We start from the raw sequence: 22,683 nt of genomic DNA, 5'->3' as shown, positions 1-22,683 counted from the left end.
ATATAACCGAGACCAAGACACACATACGTTTATAAACATTTATTATTTGTTCATTGACATATACACTTCTTACTCGGTGGAACCACTGTGATTTTTACTAAAATATATTAATAGATTTCAGAGTATAAAGACATGTTTAATACAGAAGAAAGAACTAGACATGAAAGCTCCGTAAAACCCTTTAAGAAAATCTCCCACGAACAAATGAGCTTCACAAACAGACACAGTTCCATTCTTGTGCCGTCACCCCTTCCGCCCTCCCCTTCAGCCTGAAAGTAGCACTTAAGACATATTTCCTATGTGTGCGTACATTCCCATACACAACAGCACAGTGTACCCTGCAATACATTCAAAGAGCAACCGAGCTATATAAATTATAGTGTTCGACTTGCAAGCAAGCCCATGTCTGATTGAATATCCTTGTGCATAAAATTATTAAAAGCATAAACACAGTACATAGCTTCCTATCGGTATACAGTAGACGCAACTTAAATAATGGTAACAGGTTGTGGACTAGAGGTGCCTTTTACCTGTAATAATAATAATAATCCAGAATCAACTGAGATCTAAAACAGAGGGATTAAAATGGTCTAATCTAGTTCACGTGATGATTATAACAACACAGGTTGGGATTAGAAGAAGAGACAGCGACCAGAGAGTGAACATGTTCCGTTCTACAGTACGGTTATGATCCCTCCCTCCCACACACACACACACACACACACAATAAAGACACCAGCAAACCAACCCAACTACTGCCCTGTGCACCAAGAGGTGGACCCCCCCCCCCCCCCCAACAAAAAGGCCTCGTTCAAGAGTCGTAACTAATCCAACGTTTGTTGTAACGTTTGTTGTATCCGATTATCACATCCCTATTTTAAAAGCAATGGGTTAAAGTTTAAAAGGCTCTGAGACACAATGTTGGTGTTGATGCATAAAAAAAAATGAAATAATAAAAAATAAAAACATTAGCGAAACGTCCCTTTGTGTTTGGGGAAACAGCCGTCTTCCACACACCCTAACAGACGCACATGTGCAGGCCAGGGTGAACGAGGAGCACACAGTGTCCTGCAGAGAGGAGAACGAGCCAATCAGGAAGGAGCTCAGTTTGGCAAAAGAAGAGTAGGAGAGAGAGAGAGGGGAAGAGAGGGAGTGAGAGAGAGAGACAAGAGGGAGAGAGACGGGGGGGAGACAGAGAGATAGAGAGGATAGAGAGAGATAGAGGATAGAGAAAGATAGAAAGGGTATAGAGAGATAGAGAGGATAGAAAGAGATGGAGGGTAGATAGAGAAACAGAAAGAGAGAGAGAGAGCTGTAAGGTCTGGTGTGTGACGGGACTGTCAGGGTGCATCTCCTGAGGACCCTGTGATCACATGACTGCTGACTTCCTCCAATCAGCTCCTCCCATCTGTGTAGAAGGGCTTTCCACCCTGTCTACCTGAACTAAGATCAAAACAAAATAAGACATGAAACCCTAAAACATGAGACCCTGAAATAAGACAAGTTAGTTACGTGAGACATAATTTGAAGTTTGAAGGTCATCATATATTACACGTACATTATGCTCATTTAGCAGACGCTCTCATCCAAAACAACATACGTTTAGACAGTAGCAACAGCACACAGAAAGTGGATTTTTGAGGACTCACCATGTTTTTGGGAAGTACGTTGGGCTTCTGGGCCAAGGTTGGTTTCCTCATGACGGCAGGCTTGCTTGGTTTGGGTGAGGAGGGGGTGGGTGAGGGGGCGGCAGGGGGGCTGGGCGAGGGGGCCCGTCCGTTCCCCTCGGAGAGCTGCTCCACCGGGACACCGGCGATGACGTAGTGCTTCTTCCTCAGCTCTCCCAGACGCAGACGCTCGTTCTCCAGCTGCGTCTCCAGCTCCAGCACCTTCACCTGGAGCACACGGAGCCACGCGTCACACGCCTGGCGCCCGGCACGCACGCACGTGTGACGCGAGAGACGGAGAGCCGTGATGGCGTCAGATCTTACCTGGGACTCCATCTCTTCCATTTTGAGCTTGATGAGGGACATGCCAGAGAAGTCCATGGTGTCTGAAGAGCAAAGACAGACTTGTGAAGCGTGTGTGTGTGTGTGTGTGTGTCTTGTTAGGCTTATGTGTCTTGTTAGGCTTGTGTGTGTGTGTGTGTGTCTTGTTAGGCTTGTGCGTCTTGTGCGTGTGTGTGTGTCTGTGTGTGTGTGTGTGTCTTGTTAGGCTTGTGTTTCACCAACCTTTGTCCTCCAGATGTTCCTGGCCTGTCTTGGTGGAGGCCACTACGTTGGCTGCCATCTCGTTGACACGGCGAGAGGCCTGCTGCAAGGTCGTTAGCCTCGAGCTGTTACGGTCGGCCTTCACCTGAGGAGACAGACGGCGGGGGGGGGGGGGGTGAGAGGGCCGTACGGACACAGATGCTAAGGTCAAAGGTCACCGGCGGGGTCTGACCTTGGAGGCTGCGACCAGCTGGGCCGTGCTGGCAGCGATCTCGTGGGAGCAGACGATCAGCTCCTCGTACTTCCCCGTGTGCAGCACCACCTTGTCAGCTGACTCTCTGGGGGAGGGAGATACGGCCCATCATGCACCTCGGTTATTTTTTGGGGATGTTTTCGAGGAAATGTTTTGTCTTTATTTCTTCATAGGACAGTTGGCGGGAGAGAGAGAGAGACAGGAAAGAAGGGAGAAAGAGAGAGAGAAACAGGAAAGAAAAGAGACAGAGAGAGAGAGACAGAGCGGGGGAGAGAGAGAGGGAAAGAGAGAGAGGGAGACAGAGAGGGAGAGGGAGGGAGAGAGAGAGAGAGGGACACTCTGGACTTACACCATCTGCGTGGCTCCCCAGCCCACAGCTTTGGAAGCAGAGATGAGCCCCTCGGTCCATCGAGAGTTCCTCGCGTAAAACTCTTTAGTAGTGGCCGCGCCCTGGACAGGGAGAGGAGAGAGGGAGGGGGAAGAGAGAGACAGACATAGACAGAGAGGAGAACAGACATTATCACGATGATATGAGCTGCAGCACAACCTTTGCTGAATGGAAAATTGAACCTCAGAGGGGCTGATACTCACCCTCTCACCCTCGACGATCTCCTTCTGCAGGTCTGTGGATGCCAAGACCAGCATGTGGATGGCCTGAGGGGCGGAGCCAGACAAGGGAGGACAGGAACAGAGAGGAATATTAGTCATAACAATCATTCCCTTCTCCCCTGACCTCAATCAACTCAAGTTCAGTATCCGGGATCCTACCTTCATCAGGTCAGTGCAGCTGTAGAGGATTCTGCGTAACAAGAGAGAACATTATGATTAGCAGCAGTGGTTAAACTCGGAAACAGACAGACACAGTCACAAACACAAGAACGTACCTTTCATTGACCTCTAATTTCACTCCGGAAGTATCAATCCTTGCCTGGTTCATCAATTCCTGTCAAAAATGTAAAAAAAACTAAATATTTACGGTCGTCGCGTGAACCCAAACTAGCAGTGTGGCAACGTGTCACCTCCTCTAAAGGAGGCACAAAGGTCAAAGGTCTCACGTCGATCCTGCGCACGGCCTCCTCGATGGCGGCGGAGGTGGTGGCCATCTCCTTATCCACCATGTCCCCCAGCTCGTCCTGGCGAACGTCCATGCCTTTGGGCCGCAGTTCCTGGAGGAGAATGTATATGATGTTTCTAAAACTAATTGTTCCAATCCTTGATTGTGATTGGCTATATCGCGTTCCATGCCGTTGTAAAATCCAGCAATACCTTTCAAGTTGTCCCCATAACATTCTATTATAACATTCCATATTACTGCGCATCGAATATTTAAAATAAAAAAATACGCTACAAAGTTACAAGGTAGCAAGCAACCTAGTCGTAAAGAGAATGGCAGAATGAACCAGGCATGACGTATTTAGCAGACGTCCTTTATCTATTCCAAAGCGACATGCATGCGCTGCGCTACCCCCCCCCCCCTCAGCTCCGCCCCCTCCCCCCCTCTAAGCTCCGCCCCCTCCCCCCCCTCAGCTCCGCCCCCTCCCCCCCCCCCCCAGCTCCGCCCAGGCCCCACGGCTTCTCACCTGGCCCAGGTTCAGGATCTTCTGCACCACGATGCGTATGGAGGCCGGGTCTGCAGTCGGCAGGGAGGCCTTGGACTTGAGCTGGGCCAGGAAGGTCAGGCTCTGGGTGGCACAGCCCCTGCAGCTCTCTGTCAGGCCTGCGGGGGGATCAAAAACAAACACACTCAATCCTCTCTGTTTGAACTGCACATGGGCAAGACCCAGCAAAGTTTACGTTGATCTGTGTGTGTCTGTGTCTGTCTGTGTGTGTCTGTGTGTCTGTCTGTGTGTGTGTCTGTCTGTGTGTGTGTGTCTGTGTGTGTGTGTCTTACGGTCAGCGTGGTCCGTGGGTGCCATGTGTGCCGTTGCGCTGCCGTTGACGATGGTGTCGGCGGCCAGGTGGGAGAACTGGGTCAGAGCCCTCAGCAGCCCCCCCGCGTCTGCCCCCCCCAGAGGAGACACCGTGATTACAGGTACATCTCACCTGACCCTCCTCCGTGTACCCCCCATTCCCCCTGCTGGGAGGGGGGTGGGTATGCAAATCTTATCCGGCTAGGAGCCACCTCTTTGGCCTTCCCGGGGGCTCCACCACCCTGAACACTCACCTCCCATGTTCCTCAGGTAGTCTGAGTGGCCGCGCTTCATCTTGTCGATGGAGCCCAGCGTGGCCTCTGCCCGGCTGACCAGGTAATCTGTGGAGGACAGCAGGGAGGGCGGGGGTGAGACACATTTAACAGTTCATTCAGAGTTGAACTTGTTCAGTCAGAGTTGAGTCAGAGTTGAGCTAGTTCAGTCAGAGTTGAGTCAGAGTTGAGCTAGTTCAGTCAGAGTGGAGCTAGTTCAGTCAGAGTGGAGCCAGTTCAGTCAGACTTGAGCTAGTTCAGTCAGAGTGGAGCCAGTTCAGTCAGAGTTGAACTTGCGCTAACTAGTTAAGCTGGTTCAGTCAGAGAGGAGCTAGTTCAGTCAGAGTTCAGTCAGTCAGAGTTGCGCCAGCTAGTTGAGCTGGTTCAGTCAGAGAGGAGCTAGTTCAGTCAGAGTTCAGTCAGTCAGAGTTGCGCTAGCTAGTTGAGCTGGTTCAGTCAGAGTTGAACTTGCGCTAACTAGTTGAGCTGGTTCAGTCAGAGAGGAACTAGTCCAGTTAGAGTTCAGTCAGTCAGAGTTGCGCTAACTAGTTGAGCTGGTTCAGTCAGAGAGGAGCTAGTCCAGTTAGAGTTCAGTCAGTCAGAGTTGCGCTAGCTAGTTGAGCTAGTTCAGTCAGACAGGAGCTAGTCCAGTAAGAGTTCAGTCAGTCAGAGTTGCGCTAGCTAGTTGAGCTAGTTCAGTCAGACAGGAGCTAGTCCAGTCAGAGTTCAGTCAGTCAGAGTTGCGCTAGCTAGTTGAGCTGGTTCAGAGCCGCGGCGGCGTGCGGGAGCAGGCCTGACCTGGGGAGCTGGTGCAGCGGATGTGCAGCGGGTCGTCCAGCTTGTCCACGGCGTCCTGGATGATGGCCTCCGCCTCGGTCAGCGTACCCTGCAGCAGGGAGAACTGCTCCTCCAGGAGCTTCTGTTTCAGCTGCTCCTCACGGCTCGACTACACACACACACACACACACACACACACGTGATAAATCTAAGCTCTAACAGTAACGAATCAGCTCTATAAACTGCTGTGAAACAAATCAAATTATAGGGTTAGGCTATTTGTATAGCCCTTTTTACAAGCAATGTCACAGAGGGCTTCACATACACCCATAGAACTGCCCCTCAACCAACCTAAACCCTCAACAAATAAAGGCTCTTGAAAGCAGGGTGTAGAGCTAGGAGCCGAGCTAGGAGCCGAGCTAGGAGACATGCTAGGAGCCGAGCTAGGAGACGTGTTAGGAGCCGAGCTAGGAGCCGAGCTAGGAGCCGAGCTAGGAGCCGAGCTAGGAGACATGCTAGGAGCCGAGCTAGGAGCCGTGCTAGGAGCCGTGCTAGGAGCCGAGCTAGGAGACATGCTAGGAGCCGAGCTAGGAGCCGAGCTAGGAGCCGAGCTAGGAGCCGAGCTAGGAGCCGAGCTAGGAGCCGAGGCGTCCAGACTCACCTTCTCCAGCAGCTTGCCCTGCAGGTCACCCAGCTCCCGGGCGCTCCTCTCCTTCTCCTGCTGCAGGGAGGACTGCTGCAGCTGGGACGCCTGGCGCAGCGACGACAGCTCTGCCTCCTTCTCGCTCACAGACCGCATCAGACGCTCCTTCTCCCCCTGCAGGCCGACCAGGGAACTGCTCAGCTGCTCCCCCACCTGGGAGGGGAGGGAGGGGGAAGAAGGGTTGGAGGAGAGAGAGGGAAGGATAGAGATAGAGATAGAGAGAGAGATAGAGAGAGAGAGAGAGAGAGAGGGGAGGGAGAGAGAGAGAAAGGGAGGGAGGGATAAAGAGACAGATGGAGACAGAGGGGTGTCAGATGGTGCTGAAATTGCTACGTCTGCGAGAAGCCAAAACAGCCTTCCTAAATTCAACGAGGCTTCCAAAAGCAGTCCTGCAGGCCTTCCGTCTAATTAAAACCGTAGTTGCATGAACGGATCTGGAGGTGTTAATTGCACGAGGGTGACTGACAATGGGAGAGTTATCTGGGTCGCGACATAGACAATCTTACAATACTTCACCACACACACACAAACACACCTTCTCATTGGTCTGCAGACTCCCCTTGATGCGTGTCACTTCCGCCCTCTTCTCCTCCACCTCTCTCCTCAGCTTCTCCATCTCAAACTTCTGCTCTTCGAACTGCGACGAGAGAAAAACAACAGCGTCTAGAGCGCACCACCCCCTGAAGACACACTTCCTCTGCACTTCGACAAACTGTTTATTTTTTTTCATTTTCATTCATACCGTGAGACGTAACGCCTCACGTCACACGTTAAATGTTTATAAACATCGTCAGAAAGGAAACTAGCTTGTATCAACAAAAAGAAACCAGCACGAAATGTTGTTACATTTAATAAAACAGACTTCTGATGCGCCGGCGTAGCGGAAAAAAAAACCTGAAGTGGGACGATCAACCAGACAAAACAAGAGGACACTAGTGCTGACGAACAACGGCGTTTCCATGGAGACTAACCTTCATGTCGGCGTCCTGAGTGATGCGCTGCACCTCGAAGGCCAGCTGCTGTTTGGTCCTCTCCACCTCCTCTTGGGTCTGCTGGGTGGCCGACAGCATCTTCACTGTGTCAGCGCTCTGTCAGCGCACACACACACACACACACACACACAGCAGCTCAGCAACATAAATCTACAGGCAGTGGAATGACAACAACAAGCCAGCGTACTCCTTCATACACTACGTTTCCAGAAGTACGTGTAGGGGTGGGGGTGTGTGAGTGATTTGTGAGTGTGTATGGTGTGGGTGTGTGAAGTGTGAGGGTGTGTGAGGGTGTGTGTGGTGTGGATGTGTGTGTGTGTGTCTCACCTTCCTCAGCAGCTCAGCATGGCTGGACACCAGCTCTGTGTGTTTGTCCTTCAGCTTGTTGTAGCGCTGCTCTGTGGCCTGAGACCTCTCTGAGAGACCGGGGGAGAGGAGGGGAGGTTCAGTGTGTCAACATGTTTCTGACAGTTCTGAGAGGGAGGGAGGGAGGGAGGGATGGAGCTGAAGTGAACATGCTGACCAGACAGACAGAGGGAGACACACACACACACAGAGAGAGAGACACAAAGACAGAGACAGAGAGACAGAGAGACACAGAGAGAGAGAGAGAGAGAGAGAGAGAGAGAGAGAGAGAGAGAGAGAGAGAGAGAGAGAGAGAGAGAGAGAGAGAGAGAGAGAGAGAGAGAGAGAGAGAGACACACACACAGAGACAGAGAGAGACAGACAGACGGAGAGAGACACACACAGAGACAGAGAGAGACACAGACAGAGAGAGACACACACACACACACAGAGAGACAGAGAGAGACAGACAGAGAGACACACACACAGAGACAGAGAGAGACTCACTCTCCGCCTCGATGAAGGAGACCTGGACGGTCTCGTGCTCTGCGTTGCGTCTGCGCGTGGCCTCCAGCTCCATGCGTAGCTGCTCGTTCTCCACCAGGGCGCGCTGCTTCTGGGCGCGCTGCTCCTCCAGCTCCGCCTCCAGGCTGTTGATCTGGGACTTCAGCTGGGTGATGTAGCGCTGGGCCTGCAGGAGGGAGGAGACGGGGTATGTATCAAACCGCCCTGCTGGGGATGCACTAACAGCACTACAACTCCATTACCAGTTACAGTATCAGATGACGAGACAGAATGCTGAAATACTATATAAACACTGTAGTCTATATACTTCATGGGTTTTGAAAAGAATATCTATAAACAACATAGCTAATGTCATGGAATTTTGATTCTAAAGAACAATGAAACACGTGTCTTGACAGTGAGATAAACACTGGTAGAAAGCAGGGGCACAGGGGAAGGGTGGGGCTCAGTGGTGGACCAACAGCCTGCAGATCCCCACGTCTCAGGTCATCGTGGTCAACCGTGACGCCAACACACAACTTGCAGGAAGCAGTAAACACACAGTGTCTAGGCTTGGACGTCATCTCTCATTCTGAGACTGCCCGCTACATTCCACATGTCAAGACCACTCTTTGCATCCGCCCCACACATGACCCAAATTCCTCTCCGCTTTCCACATCGCCGGCGTGTCCTGGGCCCGGGCGTCACAACCCTTCAACATCTCCTCCACCCCCACATCTCCACCCTGTCTTTGTACCTCTGCCTTGACCCTCTCCAGCTCCGCCCTCAGCAGCTCCAAGTCCCGCTTGAGGCCATCGATCTGGACTTCCCTGTGAGGGGGAGAGCAACAGCAGGCTGGTGGTCAGCTGAGAGCCGTACCTTACGTGCTCTCTCATACCGTACAGGAACACCTCCTCCAGCCAGACACAGCTGAGACTCACCTGTCATCAAAGCCCCCGTTGGGAGGGCCGAACGTCTGGTCGAATATGTCAAACTGCTGTGGAGAAACACCAACAGGATGTCAGTCGCTTTGGATAGAAACGTGTGCCAAGTGAAGTCATTATCCGCTATTATAACTGCTAATATAAACATTACAGACTCTCTGTGTCTCTCTGTGTCTCTCTGTGTCTCTCTGTGTCTCTCTGTGTCTCTCTGTGTCTCTCTGTGTCTCTCTGTGTCTCTCTGTGTCTCCCTCTCACACCCTCTCACACACACACACAGGTACCTGTGTCTGGGCCTGCAGGCTTGGGGTGCTGACCTCGCTGACTTCTATCAGGGGCTCGGGGTCGTCATCGTCGTCCTCCTGCTGCTCTGGCTCCTCGTCAGGGATCACCACCACCGGCTTCACATGCTTGGCCAGCGAGGCGGCGTGCAGGAAGTTAGGAGGAGACTGGGGGGGGGGGGGAGCCACGAGGAGGAATGAGGAGAGAAGAGAGAGAGAGGGAGAGAAAGCGAGAGAGAGAGTTGATTACGTCATCCAACACTGTTTGGGAGATGGGCAACACACACACGTATATATGTATCAAAACACCCCACCCTTCCACATACAAACATGCATTACCCCCCCCCCCCCCCCAACACACACACGTATAGATAATGTCCCCCCTCCCCCCCCCCCGCCCCTCTTACATCAGGAAGCTTGGGGATCTGGATGAGCCTCTTGAAGAACATCATGTCCCTGGCCTTGTTGAAGAACGTCTTCAGGCTGCAGGACAGAACACGACTCAAGCCCTGGTCTCACACACACACCAAGACTAGACACGCTGGGAGATGTTACCACCCATAGGTGCCACTGCTGAGGTGAGTGCTAAAAATACTACCAGCTACTACTAATAAATCCACCAGTGGGGAGGAGGGAAGGATGACAAGATTTGCATGGGAGAGGGTGAGGCGGGGGGAGGGAGGGGGAGAGGGTGTAGCCTCTCTCCTGCTCCAGACTGCTGCCCTCATTTACTGCCGCCCCAGGGCCTGTGTGGCTTACCTGTGGAACTGGTCATGGAAGCGATCTCGATGTCCTTGCAGAGTGTCTGCTGGGAGGCCTGTAAACCCAGAAGGACACGACTCAAATCACTCTGAAACAAGGCTGCAGCAGGTAAGACAGTTATTTAAAAATCTCCCTCAAACCTTAACAAGTTACATCTTTAATCAGTCATAAAGAAAATAACAGGTTAAACTGTTATTTTCAAAGGACCATAAAAAGACTGTCGGCCTGGGGGAGGCGGGGCCTGGGCCTGGGGGAGGCGGGGCCTGGGGGAGGCGGGGCCTGGGCCTGGGGGAGGCGGGGCCTGGGCCTGGGGGAGGCGGGGCCTGGGCCTGGGGGAGGCGGGGCCTGGGCCTGGGGGAGGCGGGGCCTGGGCCTGGGGGAGGCGGGGCCTGGGGGAGGCGGGGCCTGGGGGAGGCGGGGCCTGGGCCTGGGGGAGGCGGGGCCTGGGCCTGGGGGAGGCGGGGCCTGGGCCTGGGGGAGGCGGGGCCTGGGGGAGGCGGGGCCTGGGGGAGGCGGGGCCTGGGGGAGGCGGGGCCTGGGCCTGGGGGAGGCGGGGCCTGGGGGAGGCGGGGCCTGGGGGACTCACAGGCATGCAGCTTGAACAGCAGCTTGACGGTGAAGTGGTAAAGATGGCTGCAGTCCTGGATCACCTGGATGAGGGGAGACAGCCGGCACTGGCCTGACGTCAGGGTGGAGATGGCTATGGACGTGTTGAGCTGCCGCATCACTGGAGAGGACACACACACACACACACACACATCATTTATAGTGGAAGAGAAAATTTAACATACAGCCAACAGGTTTTCATTATTCAATCAATGCTTCATCATAGACTAGTGACTGAAATAAAATCAGTAGGCATATGATCTTTAGGGCTAAAATAACTGGTGGAGTCGCCATTACTGCTGAAAGTCTAGCACCGACGTCACGGTTTACGCTTTCATAAAATCAACCAAGGAAAACAGCTCTCAGCAGAGCACACAGGGTGTGGATGCGCCCGGAGGCAGAGTGGAGATACCGGATTTACACAGAAAATCAGGGACAGTTAGTCAGAAAGACTGCCAGGGTGTCTTGTTTACAATTCCTGGGTTTGTTTACGGTTGTTCAGGATGAGAGGGTCTGACAACATCCGCCAGGAAGCCAAGCGCACGTCATTAAAAAAAGCTCCAATCTCAGCCATCTCAGTCTTACTGATCGCAGACGTTTTCTCTCATGTTTTGGTGAAATTGGGGAGTCTAATTTGAAACTGGGTTTATCAGTTTCAGGGTGTTTGATGGGCGGATAGTCTCTCCCGGCTCACCTGTCTCAGCCAGTCGCAGCTCTGCATCCATGTAATCAAAAACCTCCACAGTGAGCTGGAACCTGCAGGAGCAGTTAACACCCTGTTAGTCACACGAGGCCCGCCCTTCCAAACCTCTGCCTGGGGACCCCGCCTGGGGACCCCGCCTGGGGACCCCGCCTGGGGACCCCGCCTGGGGACCCCGCCTGGGGACCCCGCCTGGGGACCCCGCCTGGGGACCCCGCCTGGGGACCCCGCCAGGGGACCCCGCCAGGGGACCCCGCCTGGGGACCCCGCTGCTCCCCTCCAGGATCAGAGACATGGGAACTGGCTGGTCCTGGAGCCTCAACGTTAGAACGTTTGGGAGAACAGCACAGATACGATTCGGTTCATCGTCATTAGGACGCGTCACAGGCCAGCGGTGCCTGGAGCAGGTGAATGAGCAGGTGTGTTTGCAGCAGAGAGGAGAGGAGAGGGGAGGAGACAGGAGAGAAGAGAGGAGACAGGAGAGAAGAGAGAAGAGGAGAGAGGAGAGAGAGAAAAGAAGAGGAGAGGAGAGGAGAAAAGAGAAGAGAGGAGAGAAGAGGAGAGAAGAGGAGAGAAAAGAGGAGAAGAGAGGACACTCACACATTATTGATGTCTGTGCCTGCAGTACGTTCCAGGACCTCGTCTGTAACCTCCAGGTTGGATCGGATTTCCGAGTGCTGCACGGAAGATCATGCTGGGTCAATGCCTTCCAACGATCTCCTAATACTGTTCTAATTTAAGCTACGGTTCGGCTAAATCGCTTATATTATTTTCATACAGTAGCCTTGACATATTATCTCCTGTATCTTGCATCAGTTTAAATACGCGTTTCTAATTCCAGGTTGTCGGATGGCGTTTTGTGATTTCATGGCCTTGCTGCAGTAACTACGGTAACGGCGCTGACCCACACGCAGTCCTCCTGTCCTGCAGGGGGAGCCCTCACCTTTACGTGGAACTCCATCTTCGTACAGAGGAGCTTAGAGTACAGAGCCACCAGCTGTCCATATCTGTCGTGAAGGTTGCCCTGGAAACAAGATGGAGTGGACAGTGTTAAGCTGAGCTTGATCTGAACAGCAGGAAAGGGAAAAAAAATCTAATCTGCATATTTCTCCCCCCCCGCCCCCCGCCCATCTCCTTTCTCAGCTGTTGTGGATTACCACAACCCACACAGGAAGTACTTCTCAGAGGATGAAACGCGGTTTTAAAACATGCACTGCTGCTTGAATGTGAGAAATAAACGAAGACACGGGTGGACCGTTCTTTTCAACCGTGGGTGGGGCAGGATTTTTTTAATAACTGAGGATGCGGTTGTTAAACACACATTTAGGGAAGGGCAGATAAACCATTTTTCTAAAATTACTCCCTGACCCAATGATCAAAACACAGCTTTAAAAAAAATAATATATAGATATATATATTATTTAAATTTGATTTTTAAACGTGTTTCCCTGTTGGAGTGGGCAGGCCTCGTCCCCAGACTCATTTACATTTACATTTAGTCATTTAGCAGACGCTCTTATCCAGAGCGACTTACAGTAAATACAGGGACATTCCCCCGAGGCAAGTAGGGTGAAGTGCCTTGCCCAAGGACACAACGTCAGTTGGCTTGACCGGGAATCGAACTGGCAACCTTCGGATTACTAGCCCGATTCCCTAACCGCTCAGCCACCTGACTCCCAGACTCACCCAGAGTGCTCCTGTCTCCACGATGGTGCTGTGGTGTCTCATGCAGTCCTGCAGGCTCTGACGGAGGGAACAAAGAAGGCAGGGTGGGGGGGGGGGGGTAAACGTCAACGCAACAGCATCGAGACGGTAACCAGATAAGATGGAGTTACAAACAGTCCTTTCGATTATAAGTCGCTCTGCTGACCCCGACAGGACCAGCATGAAAAGTGATCGTGCTTAGGGCGAGAGTGGTTAGTTCATTACTATCTCAATACTGTTGTTAGATTGGTCCATTAAGAGTATTTGACTAGTGCAAGTAAGTTCTAAGTTAAGGGGGGGGGGGGGGGGGCAGGGTGAAGCAAACCAGGTGGAGAAACATCTAGAACATGCTGGACAGGAGGACCAGGGCTGAGGGAGGCTCAGGGAGGCTGAGGGAAGATGAGGGGAGGCTGAGGGAGGCCTTACGTTGTGGTGGCCGTCGCGGAGAACTTTGTGCACCACGTGACAGAACTTCCAGCTGAGGATGGAGTTGCTGGCCAGAGGGATGCCCAGGGCGTAGGACCAGAAGGTGAACGCTCCCTTCTCCCTGTGGGTCCCAAGAATAATCCCTAGGAGGAATCGTCAAGGAGACACAACACCAAGCACACAACAACACTCTTTGGTCATACATACATTATACATGTTTTTGTCTTTAAAAGTCTTAGGCACAAACACAAAAATAAAAAGTAAAGCAAAAATGCTTTGAGATATTATGAAATCAAAAGACTAAACAAAGATTTTCACAGCATTGAAACTTTTATACCGCCGCACAAATACTACTAGGAATACTAAACTCCTAGCGGTGGTCAAAGCATGTCCACTGAGGGGGGGTTGGTCAGTCAGTCGGCCATGTGAGAAGGATACGGCGAGCATGTTTCTCCTTCACAGGGGTCTCTGCAGTGTTGATGGCTTTGCTGATACTGCTCAGCTGTAGGAGAGGAGAGAGAGAGAGGACAGGTGTCAGTCAGTCTCCACGGTTACCCATCACCCGTGGCACCGAACAAACCTGAACATTCCTTCCTGCTTGTGGGCCGGGTGATCTCACGGGGAGGCTGCGATTGGGAGCTCGTGGGATCATGTGACTCACCGGTCTCCACTCTCAGCAGCAGTTGACAAGGCAACAACTGGGCTTTGGTTTCAACTGTGTCAGCACAGAGGGAGTGGAGGAGGGAGGCAGGGAGTGGAGCGAGGCAGGGAGTGGAGGGAGGGAGGCAGTGGAGGGAGTCGCCCTTACAAACAACACAGATGGGCCTGCGGAGGTTGTTTCAGATTCCGAGTGGAATCAGAAACTGCCCAAACTTTTTCAAATGTAAATCTGACAAAAGGGAGCTGGTACTTGAGCTGTCACTCCCAGTTCATCGTCAGCTGGTTCTCCAGGAGCTCAGACAACCGAAAGGAACGTGGCCACCAGACGTGTCATGTTTGTGTGGGTGTGTCAGGCATGACACTGGTGCTCTGCATTCCAGGAGTCTTCCTGCGTACAGTCACCTCTCAACACCCAGCGGTGACCACAGATCCATCTAGGGGACGAACAACCGTCTAATCAGCGCTCCAAAACACACCCAGGAACACGGCCCAGACATGACCTCAATGCTTCAACAACATCTACTCTCAGCGTCAGTTGTGTAAACTGCCAAAATAGGCATCAACGGAATCCAGGAACGCGTGTAAACACTTGGGGTTTATTCTAACCCAACATCAAGAGCTGCCAATTGAAGCCATGCGCAAATATCAGGGGAGTCAGGTGGCTGAGTGGTTAGGGAATCGGGCTAGTAATCAGAAGGTTGCTGGTTCGATCCCCGGCTCTGCCAAATGACGTGTCCTTGGGCAAGGCACTTCACCCTACTTGCCTCGGGGGGAATGTCCCTGTACTTACTGTAAGTCGCTCTGGATAAGAGCGTCTGCTAAATGACTAAATGTAATGTAATGTAAATATCGTTTAACTGGACTCTATTTGTTCTTGCGCGTATGAATCGAGTGAGGTTGTGGTTGGAGGGGCTGTGCCCGCACAGAGAGAACTAGGAGAGGGATCCCTCAGTGGTGTCCCGGGCTCTGTTACACTGTTAATAATGACAATGAAGGAAAACAACAATGTCCCCGTCTCCAGGATGCAGCGGCCCCAGTTCTCTTGGCCCCTCGGGCACCTCACCTGACAGGTAGAACAAGTCCAGGTGAAGGCAGAAGGGAGGAAACACAACCAAAAGATGTTGACAAGAAAAGCACATGACACAAACTTGGTGTATGGAGTCATCAACATGAATCTAATCATTACTGGTTTAGATAAACACAAAGGATTAGCGAACCTGTTGGACTAAACAAAGAGAACAACCAGGGCAGACTGGAGCGGGAAATACTGGCTGCTAGAAATCTTTCAACAAGCGCCACAAAACGCTAAAAAAAGACAGTACACAAAGAATAGTTCTTCCTTACTGAGTCAGACTGAATCAGAGATGTGTACAACCTGAGGCTCTCTCACTCCCTGGTTGACTGAACCACAGCTCAGCTGGCAGAAAGTCACAAAGGAAGGCGTGAATTTTTCTATTCTTTCTTTTTCTGCCTCCCCCTGCCCCTGACTCCCTCTCTCTCCAGCCTCCCCCTCCCCCTGCCTCCCCCTTCCCTTGCCTCCCCCTCTCCCAGCCTCCCCCTGCCTCCCTCCCCTCATCCCCAACCATCGTTTAGAAACGGCCTGCTATTCAAACAGGTGTGCCCTTTGTCCCTCTACCACAGAAACTCTCACAAACACTGAATTAGACCAACACAGCGACATTCATGCAAGCACTAGCCTATATGGAAACACACACACACCCACCCACAAACACTCAACCAAACGCACACACACACACACACACCACCAAACACAAACACACACATTCCACCAAACGCGCACACACACCCCAACCAAACAGACACCGTCTCCTAACAAAGCACAGAGGGCCTACTGTGGCCTGCAGCAGTCCCTCCGGAGGGCAGAGGGAGATGGCTGCCCTGTTTCAGGGGGACCCCCTCCTCACCAGGCCCCCACTAGGGCCCTGGCTTACCCAGGGCAGTAGCCTGGGTCTGGGTGGAGGGGCCGGGGACAATGAGGGGCTTGTTTGGGGGGGGTGGAGGAAGGCCGTCAGCTGGGGTAGAAGATTGGGTTGGACGGAAGCCACGTTCTGGCACACTGGGCCTGGCACCCGGGCGGGACAGATGGCCAGTGAACAGCATGGCTGCAAGGGATGCTTTCAGAATGCTTTCAGACTGCCTGTCACTCAGAGAGGAGGGGAGGGGGGAGGGAAAGAGAAAAGGTGAGAGAGAGAGAGAGAGAGAGAGGGAGAGAAGGAGGGAGAGAGGGGGAGAAAGAGAGAGAGAGAGAGGGATGAGGCCCGTAGAGGAGTGCCGAGCGAGGGTAGGGTGAGAGAGAGAGAGATGGGCGTCGCAGAAGGGGAGGGACCACGTGATGAGGAGAAAGTTAACCAGGCAGCGAGGGGTGGAGGGAGAGAGTGAGGGAGTTAGAGAAAGAGAGGGAAGAAGATGACTGCATCCTACCCCCCCCTCCCCCCCCTCACCAGAGAGACTCACACTCATACCGTAATACCGCTGGCAAAGGGTAATCCATTTGGTTGTTAACTGCAGCTCTTCAGTGTGTCGGAGTGACACTGATTGGCTGCCCAAACACATTCCAAAGCCAACATGCTCCTGAAAAAACACCCTAATCCCATGTCAGCAAAAGATTCACTAGGTTACTAGTGAGAGCAGAGAGAGAGAGAGAGAGAGAGAGAGAGAGAGAGAGAGAGAGAGAGAGAGAGAGAGAGAGATGGAGAGAGAGAGAGAGAGATGGAGGGAGAAAGAGAGATGAAGAGGGAGAAGAAGAGATACATGAGCTCACACTAATCCCTCAGGCCAGCCATAAGGTTCTTGGCCAACTACATTGTACAAAATCGCACTGTACACACACACACACACACTATCCACTCCAATCTATGACGGGCCCTTCCTTACCTCATCCTCTCTGGGTTTCAACAGCATGTCTATGTGCCTGGACATCCCTGCTCTTTGGAAGCTCGCAGCTCGCTCCTCGCTCCTCTGCTGGACTACGCTGGGCTCTTAGTAGGCAGCGAGGGCAGATATGCTGCTCCTTATCAGCTTAATTAAACACAACGCCGTAGGAGTTAGCGCCTGGCGGCCAAGGTCACCCTCAGACCTGAGAGGGGACTGTCACCTTTTAACGCCTTTAACCCTCGTGCTGCCTTCGGGTCACATGACCCAAAGGTTCATAACGAACCATCGTTGTGTTTACCCAATTTTACCCAATAAAAAAACAAATAAAAATAATTTTCTTTTAACATTCGCAATGTGGGGGGTCTGAGACAGCCCAACGGTTAAAAGAAAATGCTTCACTTTGTTTTTGAATACGGTAAAGTTGTCGCAATACGACGGTGGGTCACAATGACTGATGGGTCAGAATGACCCGAAGATAACACAAGGGTTAAACCACAAGCTCACACCACTAACGCCGCTGAATGTAGCGTCTGGTTGTACTGTACTGTCCTAAACGTGCCCTAATTTGATGGGATGTGTCGAGATAGCATGCGAGCTCTCTGCTAGGTTTTAGCCTTCTCTCCTCTCACGTCTACCACGCTTGTCGGTGACAAGAATTAAATACATGCACACAGGCTTATGCTGTACTACACGGTCTGAGCTAGATGTAATATCGAGGTCATTCTTCACTGGATATGACTTCACCACTTTGTTGAGGGAAAAACAACAGATTAAGGCTTGTGGGAATACTCACACAGCAGGAACATTTGGCTATTTTCTTCACACTAGGTCATTTAATGGGTTGTATTATAACAGTAGGACATATTCTAACTCTAGGCTATATTCTAACACTGATACATGTTCTAATCATAGGCTATACACGTCTTAAAATGAATCGCATGGTAAAAAGTGCTTCCTTTTCAACATTCTTAGGGGAGACATTGAATAAGAAAAAATGGGCAAACATTTAAATCATCAAAACACTTAGATCCCCCTGCCGTCCACTTAAAACACGAACCGAATTTCAACCGATCCATCTCAACGATGCCTCTCGTAAGATCAAATGCGAGCTGTATCCTGGGAACACCTCTTAAGGCAGTTATCTAACTCCCCAGTCACTTCCTCCTCCTCCTCCTCCTCCATTCCAGCTTTTTCTAAAACGTTCCCTCGCAGCACAATAGCGGGCTCAGTCCCTGCGGTGTCCCAACGCAGAAACCCAACCCTAACAGACCCTGCCCTTCCTGCCTTTGATGAACTTGCTCGCAGGCCTTACTGCGTGTCCCCGTATCACTCCCACCCTACAGCACAACACAGACCAGAACCCTGAACGCTAAACAAGGCCAACTTGAAGTTAGGTTTAGGGTGACTACCACACAGAAACACGCTCCCGGACAGCGAGTCTGGCATGCGCTCCGTGTGGCGTGCCAGCCGGGTGTTCCACACCCTCCAGGAGGGCTGAGAGGTTCCTAGGAGCCCCTCTCGCCTGCCAAGCGTCCCACACCAGACTGCTCGTCTCCCTGCCCGTCCTCTCGCTAACCGGCTGGTGAGCCTGGCATCGCCTCGACAACACAATGTTGCCGTGGTGGTGGGGGTGGTGACGAGGCATTTTTGAATGAAATTCCGGGGGCTGAAACGATAATGGTGAGAATGGGCTTTCTCTGTTCTCACTCCTGCGGTGGCGTTTTTCCTTCTGCTCGGACCATCCCCCCTCCCCCCCTTCCTCCTCCCCCCCTCCCTCCCTTCCTCCTCCCCCCCTCCCTTTCCTCTCCCCTCCTCCCCCTCTCTCATGGGCACTTCCGCAACACTGACTCTGGAGTTAGGGAGGGCAAACACCGCACACACTCACATAGGTAGAGAGAGTGTAAACAACAGACTAGTGTGGGACATTTGACCTTGCTACTGAAGGTCAACAGAGAGAAACCAGACAGAAACTGAGACAGGACAGAGAAATACAGGAGAACAACATCAGGCCTACAACAGTTGTTTCTGCCGATTCAACACTTGATTTATGTACTTGTTGAACAACAAGGATATCCAATCGTTGTTGGCGTTGCTCCAGCTGTACAAAGGAGACCGTGTTCAAATAAACCCGCCCTGTTTCTCTGTAGAAAGTGACAAGTACCCAAAATATCAGCCTTGGGAGGTTTTTCATGTTGGAGGGCTTAGCTTCTGTTTTCAAAAAGGCCTCAAACCCTGCATAGGGATGATGGAGTCAGGCGGCTGAGCGGTTAGAGAATCAGGCTAGTAATCAGAAGGTCGCTGGTTCGATTCCCGGCTGTGAAAATTACGTTGTGTCCTTGGGCAAGGCACTTCACCCTACTTGCCTCGGGGGGAATGTCCCTGTACTTACTGTAAGTCGCTCTGGATAAGAGCATCTGCTAAATGTAAATGTAATGGAGAGACAAGCTGAATCACAGTGACTCAGTCGCTTCCTCTGGAAATTAGTAAGGGGCAGGAGAACCAGGAACACGTCTCGTTGGATGCAACGTCAATCCCGATCTCAGGACTGTCAGAAGTGCGCAGGCCACGTGACTGTACCGATGATATGATCTGATGGATTATCTTTGATGGATTTACACATTCAGTCCACAAAACCGTCAAGGAGATCGCACAATCTCTCTCTCTCCCTCTCTATTGTTTCCTTACTCACACGCCCAAAAGGAATTCTTCCTCTTCCATATAGGTTCAGATTAGCTTTATCGTTGCTATACTTTGCATGTCCTACTCACTGAAGGTTGTATCCAGTGGCTAATGTTGCCTTTACACCAGTGGCGAAAATCTGCTATAAATTATTTGAGGGGGACAATTATATGCCATTTTCTCAAGAACAATTCCTGAGTTGGACACCACAATTACTGCTGTAACACATAGCCTACATTGTAATATGTTAAATGTATATTATTCATATTATTTACATTTCCTTATGTTTACAGTGATTAATTGGGGGGGACAAATCATATTTTTCCCAGGATGGGGGGGGGTCATGTCCCCCCCCGGGGTTTCTGCCTATGCTTTACACCTCAGGTCTGTGAGAGGACCAGATGGCCTTGGGTGATGTTTGAATACACACACTACACATTAAACAAAAGTCTGCTTGGACTATATGAAATGTTGATATAAAGAAAACGATTCGGAGTCTTCAAATGCCATACTCATCCATTAACAGTGTCTCAAAGGAATGACCATGGGTTGGCCAATGCAATGTCTCCACCCATATCCTGCACGTGCATACAGGTATGAAGGAAGGAGGTGCATTGCAAACAAGAAGGGTCAGCTGATTATCAAACATGTTACACGAGATGCACTATGGCCCACTGCTCTCTTAAAGGGCATGCATATTTTTGGGGGGATTTTCTGGTGGTCACCTTCTGTAAAAACCAGTGGTGTAAAAATTAAAAAGTGCCTGTGTGCAGACCAAGTTTTTAGTTCAACTTCCTCAGCATGGTATTTCCAACTTAATTATTTAAAACAGACATGGGCGACGGCCATTCACTTATTTACACACTAAATGCGTTTTTGCTCGAACCGCCTCTCCTTAAATTCTTCTTATTAAAGAAATTGGTACACTTAAAAATAAACCTTCATCAAGGTGCATTAAGTCTTTTTTGTATTTCACTACTAAGTGAAAATAGCATACTTGTTTGATGGATCTCATCTCAGATGATGGGCCAAAAGTAGATATTGACTCGAAACGCGCGACCAGCGTTTAAAACCTTGACAAAACATAGGCTAAGAATAGGTATTTAATAACTATAGCCTGTATCTAAAACTAAAATACAGCATCCGCTTAGAAATGTCAATAGAATCCGCTGATTAAAAAATGCGTCCAAATTTGAGTGACTGACACTTCACCAACTTCTCTTTGCGGCCTTCCATAATCGATTGCCTACATGTTTGGTAGATCTGCGGAAAAGAACACCGACCGTGTAACACAACCTGCCAGGTATTGCTGAATTTACCTGCTGTTTGTCGAAATGCTCTCTCTCAGCTCCTAAATTCGTTTCCGTCCTTTTGCTTTTCACCCTTAAAGGCACCTGTCGTATGGTGTTCATCCTCCACTCTAGAACCGGGTTTAATTCTCAGAAATAATCGACGGTACCAAGCGTTTTAAATATATTTACTGTCTCCGTGTCTTCTTTAGGCTACGAATCCAAGTCAAATAGTGAATAGGCTGTCCTGGATATATTCGGTATGAGCGCCAGCACGTAATCACTCGGTTCCAGCCGTTCGATACCAGCGACTGGCATTTGGAAGCAGACCATTCACAGGGGAACACACATCAGTGGTGAAGGAGGACAGACGAGTATGTAGTCTGTTTGCTATACGGATCCTCGTTCAGGATACACTGGATGATACGGCAGTAGTTCGCACATAGCAACGCGGGGGGAGCCAATGCGACAAGGAGGGTTTTTTAGCTACGTCATGCGGTATTGACCTAAACGGCTTTTTTGAAAGTCGGTTCAAACGTTGATAAGTATTGGTCACACCTTTCAAATCAGGGTTAGTACAAATTTAGAGATCTGCCTTCTTGACCTAATTTGAATTAAATAATGAAGGACCCAATAAATGCAATTTCCTCCATAATTCATTTGCCATTGGCTACTCAATTTCTAAACCACCTCGATTAATCAATTCCTTGCACCTGGACACATGCAAGCATAGGTCTAGTAAGAATCTTATAAAAGCGCAAAATATGTAATCGAGTCTGAAAGGTCATGCTGTCAACGATCTTAGATTCACTGGGTCCTTCCAGGTCCCCAGACTCAGGAATAGGCCTAATAATTCCTTTGATAATAATTCTTAACGCATCAAAAATAATTTGACATAGCCTATAGGTTGGCTAATAGTTTTGCTTGATAACAATACAATTAATTGCGCTCTAAAAGCAATTTAACAGAAAAGGTGCTTCGGCTACAGAACACCCATTTCGAAACGTGACAAACCAAATTGGTTTATTTTAATTCTGGGTAAACTTGCAGTGTAGGCTAGTGTGTAATTCCAATGCTGACATTAAATTTTTCCTATCGTAGGCTACACAGCATGAAACGTGTTTTTCAGGTCTGTCAAGATTGGTCATGCAATCACTGCCCCTCTGGATCAAGCCAAAGGTTTATCTCCAATCATGTGTAGTGTGTAACAAACGATAACTTAGTTTGGATAGAGTGGCTGTTCCTTTGTTGTTGTCCTAATTTTAACGTTTTTCAAACGCCCTCTTAGCGACACGTTTGCCTCATCGCATTGACGGCACCTGTGAAGCTATGACATTTTGTGGTTTGGTATGCCGGTGGAGAATGAAAGGCTTGTTGATGGTCCTTCAGGAAGACAAGATATGTTTTTACAGCACGGGACAAACTGGCTCTCTCACATTCTTACCCTGCCCAGGGAAACTAACAACCTGTGCCTCACACCCCATGTTCTTCGCACTGTGATTAATCTCTGCAGATTTACCTACACGTTTGACACGTGGTTCAAACATATATATTTTTTAGCAGAGATAACGTTAACTTTCTAAATGGAAATCTACAAATGATTCGAGAACCAATATGGTGATTCTTTTAACGCTGAGAAAATGGGTGAAAAGTGTTTTCCAAATCCCAAACACACAAACTTGCCCCACTAAAGCGTTAAAAACACGACCATTGCGAAACACGTTCACGCCAATTTGACCTATCGATAGAATTATATTACACTGCCCCCTTTTGG

The 22,683-nt window shown here is 50.5% G+C and overlaps 1 protein-coding gene across 1 annotated transcript; it reads right to left on the bottom strand.

Moving 5' to 3' along the window:
- Positions 1-32: 32 nt before the first annotated feature.
- Positions 33-21,267, bottom strand: hip1rb (huntingtin interacting protein 1 related b). Its single transcript, XM_067227756.1, has 32 exons — positions 20,940-21,267; positions 13,825-13,888; positions 13,387-13,529; positions 12,943-12,999; positions 12,200-12,280; positions 11,857-11,933; positions 11,251-11,312; positions 10,537-10,677; positions 9,948-10,005; positions 9,596-9,671; positions 9,192-9,356; positions 8,908-8,963; positions 8,724-8,796; positions 7,970-8,153; positions 7,445-7,533; positions 7,097-7,213; positions 6,661-6,762; positions 6,084-6,278; positions 5,444-5,591; positions 4,628-4,714; positions 4,355-4,462; positions 4,044-4,180; positions 3,519-3,629; positions 3,348-3,406; positions 3,232-3,262; positions 3,055-3,117; positions 2,813-2,913; positions 2,443-2,548; positions 2,232-2,355; positions 1,992-2,053; positions 1,650-1,895; positions 33-1,443 (listed from the first exon to the last, which is right to left on the bottom strand). Exons 1-32 carry the CDS (start codon positions 21,030-21,032, stop codon positions 1,435-1,437), a joined length of 3,225 nt encoding a protein of 1,074 aa, XP_067083857.1. The 5' UTR covers positions 21,033-21,267; the 3' UTR covers positions 33-1,434.
- Positions 21,268-22,683: the final 1,416 nt, after the last annotated feature.

The sequence above is a fragment of the Osmerus mordax genome, chromosome 24 (assembly GCF_038355195.1).
Source record: "Osmerus mordax isolate fOsmMor3 chromosome 24, fOsmMor3.pri, whole genome shotgun sequence".
NCBI classification, from domain to species: Eukaryota; Metazoa; Chordata; class Actinopteri; order Osmeriformes; family Osmeridae; genus Osmerus; species Osmerus mordax.
This window is presented reverse-complemented; position numbering and strand designations above follow the sequence as displayed.

Bases quoted from the DNA above. Each gene is read 5' to 3' on its own strand.
- hip1rb (XM_067227756.1), bottom strand. From the start codon at position 21,032: ATGAACACCATACGACAGGTGCCTTTAAGGGTGAAAAGCAAAAGGACG. The intron at 13,000-13,386 runs GTAAGGCCTCCC...TCCCTCCGTCAG, and splicing joins TCCGCGACGGCCACCACAAC to AGCCTGCAGGACTGCATGAG. The intron at 5,592-6,083 runs GTGAGTCTGGAC...GTGTGTGTGTAG, and splicing joins AGGGCAAGCTGCTGGAGAAG to TCGAGCCGTGAGGAGCAGCT.